At 33.4% G+C, this 22,098-nt stretch overlaps 1 protein-coding gene across 6 annotated transcripts in view; it reads left to right on the top strand.

The window, feature by feature from the left end:
* The window catches only part of KIF24 (kinesin family member 24), a 64,563-nt gene that overhangs the window by 32,246 nt on the left and 10,219 nt on the right, over positions 1-22,098 (top strand). For all 6 annotated transcript variants that reach the window (XM_074280214.1, XM_074280213.1, XM_074280209.1 and 3 more), the window contains 6 exons: positions 1,696-1,911; positions 3,204-3,291; positions 15,673-15,794; positions 17,036-17,141; positions 18,083-18,154; positions 19,028-19,137. In XM_074280214.1, the coding sequence (XP_074136315.1) occupies positions 1,696-1,911; positions 3,204-3,291; positions 15,673-15,794; positions 17,036-17,141; positions 18,083-18,154; positions 19,028-19,137 (714 nt within the window). The remainder of the gene's footprint in view (positions 1-1,695; positions 1,912-3,203; positions 3,292-15,672; positions 15,795-17,035; positions 17,142-18,082; positions 18,155-19,027; positions 19,138-22,098) is intronic.

Genomic DNA, 22,098 nt, shown 5'->3' with positions numbered 1-22,098 from the left:
ATATTGGTTGTTTTAAAGAACATAATTTTTCAGACTATTGAAAATTTAAAGTTTTAACACCTGGTTGCATTCAATCTGATATTTTCATAGTTAGGATTATATATCCTTGTGGTAGTTGAAGTTTAAATTTCCATAATCAGATATTGGGTATTCATGAGTACACAAATTGAGATTGCTCAATAAATGCAATAATAATGCTTAAAAATTTATTGAAGCCACAAATAGACAAAAGTTTTATATTAGTTTTTCAATTCTGTATTTTCTTATCTTACAGTTCTCAAGAGGAAGGAGAATTTAGGCACATGAATTAATAAAATGAATTGAAATTATTTAAATTGTATTATACTTATTAATATGACATTAGGCACTGGTATTGTGATAGGGTAGAGAGAACTACTGTAAGTCAGGCTTATTTTGGAGAGCATAAAAACCATATATAAAAAAGATAAATAAGTTTATATCTTAAAACAATTCTTAATTTGTTGTGGACATTAACCTAAAAAAAACTTCTTTGTTCTCCTTTTGACACTGCCTTTCCTTCATAACTTGACATTTGTCTTCCATACACTTTTATTGTTTCTTCCCATGCATATTTTCAAATCTTATAACTGTACTTCTGACACCATAGCAAAGTTTATTAATTGTCTAACTGCTTACAGAACACCATATTAAATACTATTAAGGGGGATAAAAGACATGATCCTTATCCTTAAAACATCTAATTTTAAATACAGTGTAGTAAAAAGAGCACTGGACATGCAGTCGAAAGACCAGGGATCTAATGTTTGTTTTGTCACTTATTAGGTGTATAGTTTTGGAAATTTCTTCTCTCAGCTTCAATTTCCCCATTTGTAAAATGGGGGTAATAACATACACCTTTACCCATCTCATAAGGTTGTTGTGAAGAAAATGTTTTGTACAGCAGTAGTTGCCATTTTACTTTTTCATATTCCTATAATTGCTTTCTTGAGCCTTCTTCCTTAGCTTCAGGTTGATTTTCATCTTCTTTTCTTTGCTGCAAGTAGACACTGTGTATTATTTATGCAAGGGCTCATATTACCTATCAAGTCTAAATTTCCCTGCTTGATATTTTAAACCTTTTGTAATTTTGCCTGAGCCTAATTATCTAATCTTATTTTCCATTACTTCTGACATGAATAGTAAGACCTATTTCTTTATTATATATCATGTTTATTCTTATCTGTGAGACCCTGATTCATGTTCCAATTTTGCCTTTTTTCCCATCATTTCAAATCCTTCTCATCAAGTCATTTTTCTCCATGAAATATTCCCCAAATGTTGTAGTTCATATTAAACTATAATTATTGAGAGGTATCACAGAATTTAATATTTTGATTACTTCATTTTAGTTATACTCATTTCTTATGTTAATCTTATGCCCCCTAACCAGATTAATCTGTTCAGAGCAAAGGCCATATTTTTTTTATATCTTTTTCTATATACACAATACCTAACTGGGCCCATGACAATCAATAAATGTGTGTTGGTTGGTTGAGTCAAATTCTTGTTCCTCTCTCCTCTGTTATCCTTTTAAAAATATCTGTTCTGGTAAATAAATCTGGTTTGTGAACTCATATACCTAGCTCATTTTTTGTTATTTATATGCAAGTTAGTAGTCTAATTATATGCATAAATGAGTCAAATTCATATACTTATTAATGATTCTTTTCACAGAGGAAATGCCACTTGCTTTGCATATGGACAGACAGGAGCTGGAAAGACTTATACCATGATAGGAACTCATCAAAACCCAGGACTCTATGCTCTTGCTGCTGAAGACATCTTTAAGCAAATAGATCAAGCCCAGCCAAAGAGAGACCTCTCTGTGTGGATTAGTTTTTATGAGATCTACTGTGGACAACTTTATGATCTTCTAAATGGAAGGAAAAGGTATCTACTACAACTATGAAACTTTAAACTAAATTAAAGTTTGTTGTGATTACTTTGGGTAAGAATTCCAGTCATATTTTTTGGGGGGAAAAAATGTGGCATTGTTGGGGCAGCTGGGTGGTGCAGTGGATAGAGCATCAGCACTGAAGTCAGGAGGACCTGAGTTCAAATTTGATCTCAGACACTTAACACTTCCTAGCTGTGTGACCTTGGGCAAGTCACTTAACCCCAATTGCCCCAGGGGAGGGGGAGGGAAGTGTCATTGTGTAGGGGTGCTATTCTTTGGTGGAAATATCAATATTCTAAGTTTCCTTTTGCCTTGGAAACAATGGGCACTTAATATATGTATGTTGAATGGAATGGAGTAATGAAAACGTTGAGCTTAAAAACAAAAGACTTGAGTTTAAGATCCTGACTCTACCAGTGACCAACTTGTGACCTAAGTCAAGTCACTTATCCTTTTGAGCCTTTGTTCCTTCATCCACAAAATGTAGGATCAAAGTAGAACTGGAAAATATCTAAAAAAGATTTCTGCTCCAGGAGTTAAAGCAAATCATTAAAAAAATTTTTTTTTTAAATTTAAAAATTTTAATTTATTAAAAAATATTAAATATTTTAATTAAATTTTAAATTAAAATTTTAAAATTAAAAAAATATTCATTTTGAACTTAAATACTTAAAAAAAACACCTTTCCATTTACATAGCACAACACAAAGAAATGGATTTCACACCATTTCTCATTGCTTACTTAAAAAATAAATATTACACATCATTTTCAAAACAACTCTTTCTGTGCTTCCTTCTGAGTTTTCTTTTGTTCACTAATTTGTACTTTTTTCCCTCCATCTGTCTATTATACAGGAGAGTAGGCCACCATTAAACACAGATATAGATAGATAGATAGATAGATAGATAGATAGATAGATAGATAGATAAATAGATGGATGTAAAACTATACTGTACATACTTCAGTTTATGAGTTTTCTCTTTGGAGCTAGATCGTATTTTCTTTCATCCATCCTCTGTGGTTGATTTGAATATTTGTGATAATCATAACTTAGTCATTCACAGTTGTTTTTCAAATGATATTGCTGTTACTATATACAACATTCTCTTGGTTCTACTTTTTTCACTCTTTATTATTTCCTGTGTCTTTTCCATGTTTTTCCAAAATCAACCACCTCATGTAAGCTGGTTCTCATTTTTAATGTGACTATGAAACATAGAACCTGGTAGGTGTTTCTTGTTGCCTTTAGTTAGATATTTATTAGCATTGTTCTTGCTCCTACAGACTTTTTGCAAGAGAAGATAGTAAACATGTTGTACAGATAGTGGGATTGCAAGAACTTCCAGTGAATAGTGTGGATCTCCTTTTAGAGGTAAGCCTTATTTGCCATCTCAACACTCTACTTTTAACTATGTTTAAAGAATTAGAAATATTCACTTTATTAGCTAATTTAAAGGTTTTGGACTTAAGCAAAGTTAAAAAAAAATAAGTGAATTTTTTTATTAGTAAAGACAAAAATTAATCTCTTACAAAATTCCTCTTTTTTTTTTTTTTTTTTTTTTTTTTGGTACTGCTTATATTGTGTAATACTTTGGAAGCTGAGTGGGTTCAGAATATTCTGTCACTAGATTTGAAAGAAGCTATTCCCTAGGGCCTCTAAAGATTTATTTTATTTTATTTTATTTATTTATTTTTCCTGAGGCTGGAGTTAAGTGACTTGCCTAGGGTCACACAGCTAGGAAGTGTTAAGTGTCCTCCTGAATTCAAGGCTAGTGCTCTATTCACTGCTCCACCTAGCTGCCCCCTAAAGATTAATTTTAAAGGATGTTTCAACATATTTTCCTGTCAGAATAATTTTGTCCACAGCCATACTTATTAAACTTTCTTCTTATGGACGTTCCATATCTCGAAGAGATTGATTCTCTAAAGAAACTTTTTTTTAGCAATCACTTATAGAATGCTAAAAGGTCATGATGTTATTTCTGTAAGGGCTTCTTAATTTAACCCATCATTAACTTTAGCCATAGCTTCCATAAGGATTTTGGAAAGACTTCTTGGAATAGGTAAGTACCATTATACAGGTTAATCTATATAGGACTACTCTAAAAGGAAAGCTCTTCCACAAACTAGTGCCTATCAACCTTTCCAGTTTTGTCTTTTATTGTTTTTACTCCAGAAAAGCTATTTTATATCTTTCTTCCCAACATAGTCTGTGCATTGCTGCTCCAATACTATATCATTTTGTTATTGTTGATTATTGTGTACACATCTTATTTTTACTTTTTATTAATATCCTTCATTTTTATGTTTCCTTCACTTCGGAATACATTCTTTCCCCTCATGCCATGCTATATAATAAAAATAGAGGTGGGAAAAAATAAAAGGAGTAAAATCAATTGAGTCTTAATAGTATGTGCAATATTCAATATCCATACTTCTTTCTCTTCCCTTCTGTGAAAGAAAAAAAGGTGTATTTTTTTTTAACCTCCTCTTCAAGACATAGTCACTACAGTTTAATTTTTCTATATATCTTATCTCTATCCCACCACATCCCTAATTAGATTAAAGGCTTCTAGATAGCAAGAGACCATGGATAATCCCTCCCCTCCCCCCCCAATCTCCTAGCATAAAGTTTCTTTCAATGGAAGTTTTGCCTAGAAGAAAATTTTCTGAATTAACTTTGTTTATTTTGAGATTGAATCTATGTATCTCATTCAGGCAGGAAGTACAGTGGCCATTCAATCTTCTTCTGATTGTCAGAGAAGCTTTATCTGCTTTTATTCTCAACCTGTGTGGCATTCCCCTTACTCTTTGGGGCTACTAGTTTAAATGAAAATATTCAATCAACTTATCCCATTGCATCTCAAAATTCTCAAGCTTGGATGGATCTATTGATCCATCAGCGTCAGCCTCCTTCAGTAGCTAGTATTACTGATATATACCACTATGTCCAACCAAAGTTACTTTTTTATTTTTTAAGGATTATATTTGAGCTAGTAGGTGTGAAGATTTCTAAGAGAACGGGTGATTTAAAAATTTTTTATGTTGCTTTAAAAAAACAACAAAACTCCCAATTTGAGAGTCAAGTCTGAAAATTGATCAGATAAAGTAATTTTGATATAAGTATTTAATTTTCTCCATATCTTTGAATTGAGTACAAGAGGTATAATTTTTCAAATTCATCATGGGTGTTGGGATTTCCCTGTGGTATAATTGTTTGCCTTTTGAGTCTTGGAAGCTAAAACCTGAAGAAAGCATTTAAATTTGGCCAGTTTTCAAAATCCCTACTATTGGCTGAAAAGCAGTCATCTGGCAATTGCAAAGGTACATGCTGTATCATAACCACATCTGTCTTGCAGTGATCCCTCTGAGGCCTGAGTTGCTACCAAACTGCCCAACTGGAAAATTCATATGCCTTTGGAGGATTCAGATGGCTCTAGGGGGGAAGAACAAAACAAAACATTTCAAGTGGGTGGAAGAGTTTCAACATAGACAAATCTCTAGAGAAATAATCTTTAGAAAGTTTGAAGTCAGTGAGGAGAAGCCAGAAGAAGGATCTATAACCTCATATTATTCCCTGTACACCCTTTCCATATCCTCATTTTTTCCTGTTGGCTAGGAACTTTTATGGAGTGGTGCATTCTCTGTCATTTTGGTAGAAGACTTCAGGTGAAAAGAATGAATTTCCAATAGGAATAAGAATATCTATTCTGATTTATATTGAAAAAATACTTCAGAGAGGATATTTACTGTTAACTAATATCCATTTCCCAGTAGATGAATGGTCAAAGAATATGTACAAACAGCTCTCAAAAGAACTGCCAAGTATTTACAACTGAATGAAAAAATGTTTCAAATCACTAATAGGAGAAATGCAAATCAAAACACCCAGCATATTGGCAAAAGTGAGAAAAAATTAGCAGCCGATTATGTTGGAGGTATTGTGATAAAGGTACAATAACATATTCTGGTGAAGCTGTGAAATGGTACAACTATTTTCAAAGCATTTTAGAATTATACAACTAAAGTGACTAAAATGTCCATATCCCTTGAGCCAGATACTCTGTTACTGCGCATATACCCTAAGGAAGCCATTGATAAGAAAAAGGTCCTTATGTACTCCAAATTTTTTATGAGCATTTTTTATGATACCTGAGAATTGGAAACAAAGTAGATGTCCATCTATTAAAGAATAGCTAAACGAATTGTCATGCATGAATGTAATGGAATATCATTGTGCTTTAAGAAATGATGCATGTGGTAACTGCAAAGAAACATGGAAAGATATGTATGAAATAATGCAGAGTGAAGTAAACAGGGGTGAGAAAGCAATATATACAGCAACTACAATAATACAAACTAAAAAATCAAAAGTAAACGTGTCAAAATTGTAAAATTCTAGTAGGTCTAGAATAAGAGAGATGAGAAAACACTTCTTATCTATCTCTTCATGGAAGTGGGATGTCCACAGGTATTACACATTGTATATGTTATTGAACTTTTTCAGCGTATTCATCAGTTAAAATAACATAGTAGTTATTGACTTTTTTTTCTTCTCTCAAAAAATACTGTTTATTATTTGGAATGACTTTCTCAGAAGGGAAAGATATACAAGATATTGTGGTGATATAAGAAATAGAAAGTATCAATAAAAACTTATTTTAAAAAATTCATAATATTACAAAGTACACTACTTCAGAGACATTTTTCTTAAGTATTCATATTCTTTTTTGGTATATAAGTTAGAGTACAACAGGAAATAACATATATTCCATAGAAATTAGCATTGTTTTATATTTATTCATCTAAGTTTTTTTTAATTTTATTTCTTTAAATAGATTTTTATTGATGTCTTGTTTGTACATCACCTAGATTTCTCTCTGAATCTCTACTCTCTTCTTAGAAATTCATCCCCTAAATTAAGTTGTGTTGTTTGATGGTTCTTGTGGTTTTTTTTTTTTTAATTAAGAAAAAGAATATAAAATTCAGCAAAACCACTTAATACATTGAAAATACTTAACATTACATGCAATGTTCCTTAAATATAGACTTCCCACTTCTGCAGAGGAGTGGGAGAAAGTGCCTTCTCACATCTTTGAGGCCAAACTTGTTCTGTATAATTTTGCAACATTGGCTTTCTTTTTGACTTTTAAATTTTTATTGACATAAGTTGTTTTTATATTCCTAAAATTTCTTCCAATATTCCTTGCCTTCCTTCCAAGAACCCCCTTATAAAAAACTATATTTTTAAAGAAAAAAAATTGAAAAAGAAGAAATCAATAAAAACAATATATCAAAAAGATCTAAAATTATATTTAATATTCCACATCTATAGATCTTCTACTTCAGCAGTGGAGTAGTATGGTATCTTCTCAATTTTTTTTTTCCTTTGAGGCCATACTGGATTTTTGTAATTTGGTGGCATTAATTTCTATGGTTTTATTGTTGTTTTTATTTCCTTTTACATTATTATTCCAGGCTTTATATAACATATATTAATTATTTATTATATAGTAAATATATATATATATATTATTTTTAAATTCTGTTTACTTCATTCTATATCAATTCATGTAAGTCTTTCCCACTTTTCTGTATTCATTATAGTCACCATTTCATACAGCTCAATAAGTCTGTTATTAACTCATGTATTACAAGTTGTTTAGGCATTTCTCAGTTGACAGGCATCCACTTTCTTTCTAGTTCTTTGCTACTCAAAAAGTACTCAAATATTGCTCACAAAGTGCTACTACAAATACTTTGGTATTTATAAAGCCTTTCATTTTGTCAGTAACCTCCTTGAGCATATGTGGAATTTCTGGAATAAAATGTCCATGTATATTTGAGGTGCTTTATTTGCATAATTCTGAGTTATCTTTCAGAATAGTTGTACTGATTCACAGCTTCATCCACCATCTGATCTTGGCTTCTCCTCTGAAGGTTTTATGGCTCATAAGCCCTACTTATTTAGGAGAATCATTTAGAGTTATTCAGCTTTGCTCACCCTACTTTAAAAGAGATGTTCTCATAATAGAAATGTCAAATAACCCATAATGAATTGACAGATTTCTAAAAATGGCAAACTCATAAGTAATCTGTGGGACTATCTACTTTCCTCTCCTTTCTGTCCTCCTGTTTAGGAAATTGCATAGCCTGTGAATCCAGAATCCAGTCTCATCACACATCACTGTTCTGCCAGTTCCTTAATAAGTTGGAATTTTCTAAATCCTTCCACAGCCTAGGAAGATAAGTAGACCCTCTCTTCTTAGGGATTCCATACTAGGTACTACCATGCCACAAGACTGTTAAAGTGAATGATTGGAAAACTTGGATGAAAAAGGCAAAAATGTTAAATCAGAACATATAAAAAATGCTTCAATGCATTTTTGTGATACAAATAGAAAGATTATCTGTAAAAAGTTAGAAAAGTTAAGATAAATTGCATATTTAAATCTACTTTCCCTTCCACATTTTCTATAAAAATTTCTAGTCATGTCCTAATATTTCAAGAGATAAGACAGAACTGCCCAGGTCCAAGACTAAGGTTGCTCCTGGTCAGAGTGTTGATGTTAATTGTCATAACTCTAGAGCATTTGAAGATTTTTAAAGTGCTTTCTATAACTTAACTAATTAGACTTTCTTCACTTTCTTGTGTGGTGAGTAATATAAGACTTATTAGCCCTTCTTTACAGATGTGGAAACAGGCTCAGAATAGTGAGATGACTGGCCTACAATGATAAATAAGAATAGTTGTAAGCCTAACTATCATGGATAGAGCTCTTTAATGTTTACTAAGCACTTTACATAGATTATTTTATCCTCCCAACAACCCTGAAAAGTAGATGGCTTTTGGCAGCAGCTAGGTAGTGCAGTGGATAGAGCACCAACCCAGAAATCAGGATGAGCTGAGTTCAGATCTGATCTCAGACACTTAACACCTCCTAGCTGTGTGACCCTGGGCAAATCACTTAACCCCAATTGCCTCAGAAAAAAAAAAAACAAAAAAAAAACAACAAGATGCTTTTATCCTCATTATACAGATAAGGAAACTGAGGCAGGCAGAGGTTAAGTGATTAGGAGGGTCCAGCACTTTCCATTGTAGCACACTGTCTTAACTCTCAATACTAAGAATAAGAAAACCACCAATGAGATATTACTGAACTCACCAAAAACTAGGTTAAAAGCTATAAAGCTAATTAGGGTCACCATAGTTAATAAAGGGGCAGCTAGGTGGCGCAGTGGATAGAGCACCAGCCTTGAATTCAGGAGGACTCGAGTTCAAATATGGTCTCAGACACTTAACACTTCCTAGCTGTGTGACCCTGCAAGTCACTTAACCCCAGCCTCAGGGGAAAAAACAAAACAAAACAAAACATAGTCAATAAAGCAGAAACAACTACCTTTATCCTACCACTGAGCAGCAGATGTCCTATAAAAGCATGGTTTTTTGATTAGCCAAAAGACCCTCCCAAAAAATCAGATAATTCACATTCAAGATTTATGTGTTCTACTTAAATTTATTTAAGAATACCTTGAATTACAATCAACCATAAATTGTGAAGCTAAGAACATAGCTGATCATTTTCCTAGTGCTTCCCTAGGTAACAGATACTCTTATCTAGCTTTTTGGGTACTTGAGTCCTATGCCAGCTGATGATCTAGTCCCCAAAAGTATAATGTTTGCAGATCAGCAGGATGATTTCAGAAAGGCCTAGAGACACTTATATAAACTGATGCTGAGTGAAGTGAGAGGAACCAAGAGAACATTGTACATAACAACAAGAAGATTATGTGACAATTTATTCCGATGGACATAGCTCCTTTTTACATCGAGGTGATCCAGGCCAATGCTAATAGTCTTGTGATTGAGAGAGCCATCTGCACCCAGAGAGAGATAATGGGAACTGAGTATGGATCACAATGTAATGTTTTAAATTTTTTTGTTGTTTCCTTTTTTTTTTTTTTTCCCTCTCATTTTTCCCTTTTTGATCTGATTTTTCTTGTGCAGGATGATAGTTGTGGAAATATGTGTAGAGGAATTGCATATGTTTAGCATATATTGGATTGTTTACCTTCTGGGGGATCAGAGAAAAGGGAGGGGGAAAAACAGTTTGGAGCATGGGATTTTGTAAGAGTAAATGTTGAAGATTATCTGTGCATGTTTTGAAAATGAAGAGCTTAAAAAAAAAAGTGTAATGTTTAGACCTAGTTCATAGGCTGGCAGGAGTACAATAATTTCCCAACTCTGTTTATACATAAAACAATTCCAATCTTTAGTGGGTAATGATAGATATTCCAACATTTTCCTTTGTTTCCCAGGTATTTGAAAGTTTCCCATCCTTCCTAGGCTGATTTCCCTTGTTAAATTTTAATTTAAAGCATTCTACTTAACTTTCCAACAATTCCCAATAATAAATATAATCCATGACTTCAAATATGTATAAATGTCCAGAATTTCAACACAAGAAAAATGAATTACAGATCCTAATACAAGGAGACAAATTTGGTCTATTAGGTAGCACTGAAGTTTGAGAAGAGTAAACTCATGAATGGAATATGCCTTTGATAGATATACCTTTTTTCATAATAAACAGGATAGGTAACATCATTGGAAGAAAAAATAGAATTGATTTTTGTCATCAGAGTATATTGTAAAGCATTTGAACAGAAAGAAGATATGGATGAGTCTGGGGAAACAGATCCTGACACAAAAGTATGTAGTGAGAGGGCATTGCATGTATCTTGATATTTCCAGGAGCTCTCATTGCCATAAGTGGAATAGCTTAAGCCAGTAATTCCTTGACTTGCCCTAATTATAATTTCATCTTTCAGAATTTGGAAGAGCCAACAAGAGGAATTCTATTATGGAACTATATCTTAGTACTAAAAAAGAATTGGTTGTTGGAATAGAAATTATTAGAACATTAACAGGAAGAAACCACTCCCTGTGAGAGTTTCAAAGGAAAGCTGGGTAGAGTCAGACATATTTCCTAGATTTTTTGATAGAGCACATTTATAATATTTCAGAGGAAGAATAGATAAGATATCATGGACTAAAATTCTTCAAGGGAAGTCAGGAGAAATAAGAAATTCAAGAGAATGACAAAAAACCAAGAGACATATTTTAAATGAGGTGGAAATTAATGTGATAAAGTTGATGTAGATTCAGAGGTAATTCACCAGTCAGTTTAGATCCTTAAAAGATATTACAGAAGATGAAAACAAGGGCAGGTCACAGAAACTGAATACAGAAATGTTGCATAGTATAAAAATGATGTCATGATCGCTAAAATTTAAAATGAGTTGATACAGTTAGGAAAAACCAAGGAGAATAAAATTTGCTTTTGTTTTTTAAAGCTCCTTGGGTGAAAGAGAAGTATTATAGAAAGGAAAGGATTGCTGCTTGGGGTGGTTGTGGCAAATAATTGGCAATAAAGATAAGGTAGAACTGTTAGTTCAACTCTCAGGCTGCTTTTATTTTTTCTCTGCCAAGGATCATTGATCTTTGGAATGGAAAGGGCAGAACCAAAATATCTTAAGAATAAATAAGGAGATAGTAATAAAGCTTGTCTTAATGAATTCTTCTCAACTGGTCCCTGTAAAATTCATCCTTTCTTGTTTGTTTATTCAGTCATTTTAGTCATGTCTTCTTTGTGAGTCCACTGGGATTTTCTTGGCAAAGATACTGAAGTGTTTTGCCATTTCCTCCTTCAGCTCATTTTACAAATGAGAATCTTAAGCAAACAGGATTAAGGGACTTCCTCAGGGTCACACAGCTAGAAAGCATCTGAGGCTTTGAACTCAGGAAGAGGAGTCTTTCTAACTTCAGGTCTGGGACTCTATCTACTGACCTAGCTTACCTTCTTCCTTAAGTACTGAAAAAACGAATAGATATGCTTCCTGAGCCACTGTCAATGATATCTGAAAGATATTTGAAATTAGGAGAAGCATCATAGAACTATAAAAGGACAAATGTTGGTCAAAGGATATGGACAGACAATTCTCAGATGAAGAAATTGAAATTATTTCTAGCCATATGAAAAGATGCTATAAGTCATTATTAATCAGAGAAATGCAAATTAAGACAACTCTGAGATACCATTACACACCTGTCAGATTGTCTAGAATGACAGGGAAAGATAATGCAGAATGTTGGAGGGGATGTGGGAAAATTGGGACACTGGTACATTGTTGGTGGAATTGTGAATACATCCAGCCATTCTGGAGAGCAATTTGGAACTATGCTCATAGTTATTAAACTGTGCATACCCTTTGATCCAGCAGCGTTACTACTGGGCTTATATCCCAAAGAGATTTTAAAGAAGGGAAAGGGACCTGTATGTGCAAGAATGTTTGTGGCAGCCCTCTTTGTAGTGGCCAGAAACTGGAAACTGAGTGGATGCCCATCAATTGGAGAATGGCTGAATAAATTGTGGCATATGAATGATATGGAATATTATTGTTCTGTAAGAAATGACCAACAGGATGATTTCAGAAAGGCCTGGAGAGACCTACATGAACTGATTTTGAGTGAAATGAGCAGGACCAGAAGATCATTATATACTTCAACAATAATACTATATGATGATCAACTCTGATGGACGAGGCCCTCTCCAACAGTGAAATGAGCCAAATCAATTCCAATAGAGCAGTAATGAACTGAACCAACTATACCCAGTGAAAGAACTCTGGGAGTTGACTATGAACCACTACATAGAATTCCCAATCCTTCTATTTTTGTCTGCCTACATTTTTGACTTCCTTCACAGGCTAATTGTACACTGGTTCAAAGTCTGATTCTTTTTGTACAGAAAAATAACTGTTGGACATGTATACATATATTGTATTTAATTTATACTTTCATATATTTAACATGTATTGGATAACCTGCCATCTGGGGGAAGGGATGGGGGGGAAGGAGGGGAAAAGTTGAAACAAAAGGTTTTGTAATCGTCAATGCTGGAAAATTACCTATGCATAATATTTTTGTAAAAATTAAAAAAAAAAAAAAAGGACAAATGTTTTGATTTTCAAAAAAAGACAAAGATAAGGCCTAAAAACTACCAACCATCAAACTTATTCTTAGTATAAACCTGGAATGCTTTCTTTATTTAATAATATAGTTATTTTTATGTTCCCCAGGTATTGTAAAAACTTTTTTGTCATACATGTATATTCATTTTTTGCATATTTCCATATGAATCATGTTGGGAGAGAAAAATCAGAATAAAAGGGGAAAACCATGCAAAAAACAAAAGATAAAAGTAGTATGTGTTGATCTACATTCTGTCTTCATAATTTTCTCTCTAGATGCAGATGACATTTTCCACCCAAAATTTATTGGGATTGCCTTAGATCACTGAACTACTGAGAAGAACCAAGTCTGTAATAGTTGATGATTGTACAATCTTGCTGTTGCTGTGTACAGTGTTTTCTTGGTTCTGTTTGCTTCAGTCAGCAACAGTTTATATACATTTTTAGAAATTTTTTTCTAAAATCAGTTTATAGAACCATTAATTTCATATACCATAACTTACTCAGCTATTCCCCAACTTCCAGTTCCTTGTCACTACAAAAAGAGCTACTAGAAATATTTTTGCACATATGAGTTCTTTTCCTTCTTTTATGATTTCTTTGGAATACACACCCAGTAGTTATACTACCGGATAAAAGTATGCACAATTTGATAGCCCTTTGGGCATAATTCCAAATTGTTTTCCAGAATTGTTTGATCATTTCACAATTTTACTAACATTAGTGTCCTAGTCTTCCCACATTCCCTCCAACATTTATCATTATATTTTCCTGTTATCTTAGCCAATCTGAGAAGTGTGAGATGGTATCTCAGAGTTATTTTAATTTATATTTGTATAATCAATGATTTGGAGCATTTTTTCCATATGATTGTAGATGGTTTTAATTTCTTCATCTGAAAATTATCTGTTCATTTCCTTTGACCTTTTATCAATTGGGGAATGGCTTATATTCTTAGAAACTTGAGTCATTTTTCTATATCTTAGAAATGAGGTCTTTATCAAGAACACTGGCTGTAAAATTTTTTTCCTAGATTTCTGCTTCCTTTCTAATCTAATCTTGGTTACACTGGTTTTTGGTTTTGTGTGTGTGTGTGTGTGTGTGTGTGTGTGTGTGTGTATGTACAAAAACTTTTTAAATTTAATGTAATCAAAATTGACCATTTTGAATTTCACGATGTTACCTAGTTCTTCTTTGGCCATAAATTCTTCCCTTCTCAAAAGATCTGATAGGTAAACTATCCCATGCTCTCCTAATTTGTTTATGCTATCACTCTTTATGCCTAAGTCATGTGCCAATTTTAACTTTATTTTGGTATGAAATATGAGTTGTAGGTCTATACTGAGTTTCTGACATTATTTTCCAGTATTGACAGCAATTTTTGTCAAATAATGAGCTCTTACCCCAGAAGCTGGAATCTTTGGGTTTATCAAACAATAGATTACTGTTGTTATTGATCATTGTGTCACGTGTATCCAATATATTCTACTGATCTACCACTGTTTCTTAGCCAGAACCATATGGTTTTGATGACTGCTACTTTATAATAGCATTTTAGGTTTAGTACAGCTAGGCCACTACCTAAGATACTGGTTGTTCTCCCATGTTTATAATGTACTTCTTCCTTTCCTGTGCCTAATAGCCCCCTCTTCCTTTAAGAAGACTTTCAAGCACTATCTCCTACATGAAGCCTTTTCTTTTCCCTCAGCTGCTAGTGCCCTCCTTCCTAAACCTACCTCATATTCAACTATTTTGTGCATTAATTTTTTTGCTTATGCTTAGGTTATATAGATTTATATGTGTGTGTGTCTCACTTATTTGAATATAAGTTCATTATGAATAGGGATTGCTTCATTCTTTGTACTTATCTTATTGCCAAACCTAGCATTTCTAATACAATATTGAATAGTAATGGCGATAGTGGGCAACCTTGTTTCACTTCTGATCTTATTGTGAATGGTTCCAGGTTATCCCCATTATATATGATGCTTGTTGATGGTTTTAAAATAGATGCTACCAGGGGACAGCTAGTTGGTGCAGTGGATAGAGCACCAGCCTTGAATTCAGGAGAATCCGAGTTCAAATGTGGTTTCAGACACTTAACACTTCCTAGCTGTGTGACCCTGGGCAAGTCACCCTAGCCTCAGGGGGGGAAAAATAGATGCTACTGACTATTTTAGGAAAAGTCCATTTATTCTTTATACTCTCTAGTGTTTTTAACAGGAATGGATATTGGATTTTATCAAATGCTTTTTCTGCATCTATTGAGATGATCATATGATTTTTGTTAATTTAGTTATTGATATAGTCGATTTTGCTAATAGTTTTCCTAATATTGAACCAGCCCTGCATTCCTGGTATAAATCCTACTTGGTTATGGTATATTATCCAGGGCATGATTTTCTGTAATCTCTTTGCTAATATTTTATTTAAGATTTTTGCATCAATATTCATTAGGAGATTGGTCTATAATTTTCTTTCTCTGTTTTCGTCCTACCTGGTTTAGGTATCAGTACCATGTCTGTGTCATAAAAGGAATTTGGTAGGAGTCCTTGAATGCCCAACATGTAGCACAGTACATGCCATGTAATAAGTGCTTAATAAATACTTGTTCATTGAAAGAGAGAGAGAGAAAATGAGTAAATGTGTGTGTATTTGACTGGAGTAATATATTACATTGTATATTTATTTTTCATATAAGATACTCTTTATTTTTCAGGTTATTTTGAAGGGTGGCAAGGAACGTAGCACTGGCGCTACTGGAGTCAATTCAGATTCCTCTCGTTCCCATGCTATTATCCAAATTCAGATAAAAGATTCAACCAAGAGAACCTTTGGAAGGTAAGATGGAAAATGAAACAGTCATATTGAATGTGATGGGTTAAATCATGAGTCTTATCAGAATGTCTCGGTAGTCCAACAATATGTTATTTTTTAGTTCAGAGTTGGATTTGTGTATCTGTATAAATCCTGGGGGAAAATGCCACTTGGTAAGCACAAAATAGAAATGATGACCTTTTCCTGGCAAGCTAATAAACTAATAAAGAAACAACAGTTGCTTTTTACTATAAAAATATCAGTACAGGAAAAGCAAGAATAGATTTAAGAGAATTGAAAGTCTTTCTCCCTTCTCCCTAATGTGCAAAAAATACATTATCTGAATGAAAAATTAAAACAAAGGGAGTACTTTTTTTTTTTTTTTTTCTGAGACAATTGGGGTTAAGTGACTTGCCCAAGGGTCACACAGCTAGGAAGTATTAAATGTCTGAATCTGAATTTGAACTTGTGTCTTCCTGACTTCAGAGCCAGTGCTCTATCCATTGTGCCACCTAGCTGCCCCCAGGAGTACATTTTAAAAATTCATTTTTCTAGGTTTTTTTAAATTAGTCTGCTTCTTATCATAATTGATGAGTTCAGCAAACATTTGTAGGATATATGTGTTTATCTTTATTGAAAAAGAATAGATAAAAAAGTCTGTTTAAAGTTCCCAAAACTGTTACTTTTGAAGTGTCAGAAATACCTTATCTTATCCTGAAATGGTTCTTTTCCAAATGGGAGAGGAACCATCTATCTATTCTCAGTTAGGTTTGCCTACCTGAAATTAAGTGTCTATTTTCACAGATACTGTTGCAATTCTGGGTTTTGTTGAGTTTTCTTTTATTGCAGATGTATGTGTATGCATATGTACCCAGGAATATCAGTAATAAATATTCTCATAACTGATACCCCATTATGATTAGAACTCAATTTGCCTTGGTTCAGTCAGAAGGGAAGGAGGTCCAACATCTAATCTCTTCCCTGAGAATTGACTTCAGAACCAAATGATTTGCTTTGTGATAATCTGACATGAAATAGTGGTGTGATCAATTGCAGTGGGAATATAGCACTAGAATGCTGTCCCTATGCCAGTGGTTTTTGGTGTAATATGTTATGATACCTCAGGGAAGGTATGAAACATTTTTCCTTTCTTGAGAAGGGAAAGTGTTAAGAGTTATTGTGCTTTTAATATTACAGAATGTTGTCTGCTATCAAATTTAATAGGAAAACCCCAAGCTAAATAAGTCCTTTTTTCCCCCCACTAGGATATCTTTCATTGATTTGGCTGGAAGTGAGAGAGCAGCTGATGCCAGAGATTCAGATAAACAAACAAAAATTGAAGGTGCAGAAATAAATCAGAGTCTTCTGGCTGTAAGTCTTTTTTTTTTTTAAGTGAAGAAAAACAATTTTTTTTTTTTGTTAATGCATGCACACATGCATGCTTGTCCATATGTAATACTGCTTTATCTTAAATCAACAGTAAAAATGGGACATGTTCATCTCAGAGTGTTTCTGACTGGTCAGGAAATTTCCCAACTAGCAATATTTTTTTAGAAGTATGATTGGAAAGAGCAACACAATTAAGACTTTATGCATTCTTCCTGATTGCTTCTCTTTTCTAATTTCAGTTCCTACCAAAGGCCCTCAAATAAATGAGTCGGGAAACTATTATTGATAAACTAACTGCTAAATAGGGTGATAAAACAATAAATAATAAATATCATAGAAATTCAAAGATGGAAGGGCAGGAAAGTTCAAGGAAAGATTCATGAAGAATATGGAATTTCAGTCAAATGATATTGCTATTGCCATTTTATGGATCACAAAATGAAGCATATGATGGCTAAGTGATTAGCCAAGTGAAATAGCCAGTAGGTAATGGAGCTGATACTCATTCATGTCTTCTTCCCATCTAGTATTCTTTTCCTTGTATCACATTTTATTTAAATACATGCCTGTATACATTAAATATGTTTGTCTTACACACACATCTGTATCTCTTCTTTGGTGAATGGTGAGGAAGCCAAAACTTTTATTATTTCTTCCAGTGGTCCCCTCCCCTGATTTGCCACTTCTAACTTCCTCAGACCTCAGGTGGGAGGGTTTAGTAATAGTATGCTCTGAACACTTACTTACTCCTGTCAGGACAAAGTAGGTTATACAAACTGAACAAAATCCTCCAGCCCTCTCTTCCTCAGAGTGGAGAGTCAATAGGTGCAGATAAAAACCTTCATAGGTATATTTAGCAAATCAGACCTCTCTGCATTCCAATACCTAATAAATGTATTGCTTTTTTTCTCTTCTGCTGTTAGCTAAAAGAATGCATCCGTGCATTGGACCAGGAACATGCTCATACTCCCTTCAGACAAAGTAAATTGACTCAGGTAAAATTCAACTTTTCCTCTGTTTTTATAAAATAGAGCACACTATGCTAAGCATTGTGGCAATTACAAAGATGAATGAGACACTGTCTTCCAGGATCTTACTGTCTAGTAGTATAAAAAGACATGAAAAAATAACTAGAGTAGAAGGAATACATCAGTACCCCCATTTCTGACAAATAAGAGTCAGCATAGTATACCAAAAAGAGTGTTACAGATTTTATATCCAGATTACAACTTTATCTGAGCCTGGCCCTGGATGATTCAATACTTCTTTTTTTTTTTACTTTCAATATCTTTATCTGTAAAATGGATATACTTGTACTACCTACTGTACAGAGCTGCTTCAAGTATGTGTTTCATAAACATTAAAGTGATAGAGAATTGATTGCCATTGTTTTTCTCATGTTTTCTTGTATTGTTTGTCATGTCATATTCCCCGAAATATGATGTAACTCTTGATTTTGAAAGCCAGATATAAGTAATAAACTAGAATCACACATACTCGAGTTAGAGTTGACCTAAGAGGTCATCTAGTCATAAGAACTATGTTGGAAAGAACTTTAGACTTCATCTAGTGTTATTTTACAGAGGAGGTAATAGACCCAGAGAGAAGCAGCAATTAGATAAAAGCTAACTTGCTTAGTAGTGAAACTAGGGTGAGGAAGTCAGGGCTTTTGACTCCTAATACATGGCTTTTCCTGACATGTTATCCTATTGTTGTCCTGGTCCTCTTGCTAGCTAGCAACTTTATTAAATTATCTCCACACAGCATCTATACAGAGTAAAAATCCAGTGAATATGTGTTACCTGGCTAAAATTAGTTGACCTAAAATATTTGAGCATTCCTTTTTTTTTTTTTTTTTTTTTTGATAGGTACTGAAGGATTCTTTTATTGGTAATTCCAAAACCTGCATGATTGCCAATGTATCACCAAGCCACATAGCTACAGAGCATACCTTGAACACATTACGTTATGCTGACAGGTGAGAAAAGATACTTCTCATGTATAAATAGTTTCATACCAGGGTATTCATATAATTTCAGACAGCTAGTTCTGTGACAGCAAATTATTGCTTTTGTATGAGCTGTCCTGCTAGCAGGAGAAAATTTAGTTGGTCGTCATTGAAGTTTTACAAATTTGGCAGAAATGAATGCAGGTTTGGGTCACCAGAGTTTGGCTCTTCCTTGCCCTTATATATTCATGTAACTCTAATTAAGTCATTTTTGCTTCTAGGCCTACTCTAACTTTGTTGGATGTTACTATGAAGAAACATGCATCAGTAATATGAGAGTCATCAGGAAAATGAAAAAGGAAAGCTCTTGATGTGTCTAAACATTTATCTAGAATGGAAGGAACAGTGAGATAATAGGATTTTTATTCAGATATTTTGAGACAAAAAATTCAGAGAAGATCAGTGAAATAATTGAAGGGTACAAAGCTATGTTTACGAGAAGCCTGGGGTGGGGAGTTCCCCATGCACATGAATATATTTTGCATAGTGCTTGTCAAATGTTGCAGCTGAGAGTACATTGAGAGAAAATAACTCGCATGACAGCAGGAAAAATACAGTTTAGATATGAACTTTCTGGCTATGAGAAATTGCATACGTGCAACACTATGAAGAGTTAAACTGCTATGTTACAGGAGAAGTGTGTTCCATGAGGGCTTTTTTTTTCTTTTTTCTCTATTGGATGCTTGAGAATCCCTGTGACTGGATAGATAGCTGTTTTCACAGCCAACTGGAAACATTTTTTCCTTAAAGTTTGTGGTGTTTTAAATACTTAGGCATAATTTCTCTGAAGGCTTTCCATTTCCTACATTTTGTTTTTTATATGTTAGGACACCAGCAATGCTGGGATAAGAACAGCAGCCACACTAGCCTTAGGAAGAAAGCCTTAAATGAATGCAAAATATTCTTCTTCAAAAAAGGTGATATCCTTCCTAGCTGTGTGACCCTGGGCAAGTCACTTCACCCCAGCCTCAGGGGGGAAAAAAAAAAAGTAGAAAAAAGGTGATATCACACCAGAGGCAAAATAGTTAGGACAAGACAACTAATCTTTCTGCTTCAGTGATTAACCAAAAAACCATCAGAAGTGACTGAAAATAAATGGTGCTCTCCAAATGATTACATTTTACATAATAAGACACCTATATAGTTGATTAAATAATAATAATAGCTAACATTTATATAGTGTTTTAAGGATTACGAAGTGCTATATATACATTATTGCCATATGATCTTCAGAACAATCCTGGGAAGTGTGGGTATTATTATTATTGTCCCCATCTTACTGATTCTTTGATATAACATTATTGTTAAATTGATCTAAAGTAATGTACTTTGTTAAGTGTATCAAGAGAGAATCCTTTGTTCAGCTAGGAAAATTGGATTGGTGAGATATTGGTCATAATGTTTACTTGTGGCTAGCTTTTAGCTGCTTTGTGCCCCATTATTGGTAGAATGTAATGGAATTTAATTGTTGTGTAGTTCTCCTTTATGTAAATAGAGGGTAGTTTCTTGGTGTGGAAGTTCCTGTAGATCTCTTCTAAATTTAGGATTCTTTAATTATATTCTCTGACCTCTACAAGTAGGATTTTGTTTTTAATTTTTTAATAAAACTCCAAAATACAGAGTTTTATAAGAAGAAATTTAAAACAGCCTAGATTCATAGTAGCGCTTCCTAATTTACTTCTCTTCAGTCTGAAGCCTTCATTGTGACATCAGAGTATAACTTAGGATAGTTTCTGTTTCATCTTTTACACCTATTACTGCTCTGTTGTCTTGACAAATTAATCTCTTGTCTTTTATGTAGAAAGGGAAGAATCTCAATTAAGCATAAAAATGGAACACTATTTCCATTTGGTCATAGAGGAATCACTTCCAAGACAAAAGAATCAGGTGGTTATTTTTAGGATCCATTCAATTCAGCAAACATTTATTAAGTTTCTACTTTGTGCAAGGCACTGTGCTTGGCTTTGGGGAAGCCAAAGTCAAAAAGAGTGAAAAATAAAGCCACCTCATTTGGCCAGAAATTTACTCTACTGGGACCATGTTGCACGACACCAGTCTTTGCAGGTATTTTAAGTTAAATATCCCTAAAATGAGGAGTTTTCTTTGGCAGCCCTTTTATGATTCTGATTTCCCTGCCAAGTTTAATAACATTTTTTTGTTTTCTGAACTTTAGAAAAAATTTTTTTTTCTCATGTGAAACCCACAAATTCATATTATTATTAGGAGAGGAAATTTAAAATATAGTCCAAACTGATTATTGTACCATTGCCTCACTTCTCTTCAGTCTAGCCATTCTGTAATACCCCCAAATGGTCTAGGACCAAATTTTACTATTTATATATATATATATATATATATATATATATATATATATATATATATATATATATATATATATATATGTGTGTGTATGTATTATCTTCCCACCCAGATGTCTTGATAGATTTATATCTCATGTCTTTTAGATGAAAGGGAAAACTCTCCACTAAGTAAAAAATAGCATATTACCTTCATTTAGAAATCTAAAAAAAATTTGAAATAACATTGAAAATAAACATTGTCCTTCGTGATGTTTTACAACAGAAAAGGCTTTCAGCCATTAAATCCTGGTTAAGTTGTAAGTGTAGGTTAATCCTGCTGTATAAAATTCCCTTGAGAACAGAAAAATTATTCTTCTCTTTCTAGAACAAGCTTAGCTAGGTCTTGATTAATCTGAACAGTGTGAACCTGAAGAGGTCACATTATTCAAATATGCACCTCATATTTCCATTGTGCTGGAACCAATTATAATGTTTTATATAATGATGATTTTAACTAGTGCAGATTCTAATACATGTGACTACTTCAAGGAATTCTCTCTTCATGCTATTTCAGACCTATGTATTGTAATGATATGTATTACTACTTAGAGCTTTTTTCTCTGCTCTAATA

Source organism: Sminthopsis crassicaudata, chromosome 1 (genome assembly GCF_048593235.1).
Source record: "Sminthopsis crassicaudata isolate SCR6 chromosome 1, ASM4859323v1, whole genome shotgun sequence".
Lineage (NCBI taxonomy): Eukaryota > Metazoa > Chordata > Mammalia > Dasyuromorphia > Dasyuridae > Sminthopsis > Sminthopsis crassicaudata.
The sequence above is the reverse complement of the archived record's forward strand: the minus strand, read 5'-3'. Positions and strand labels throughout refer to the sequence as shown.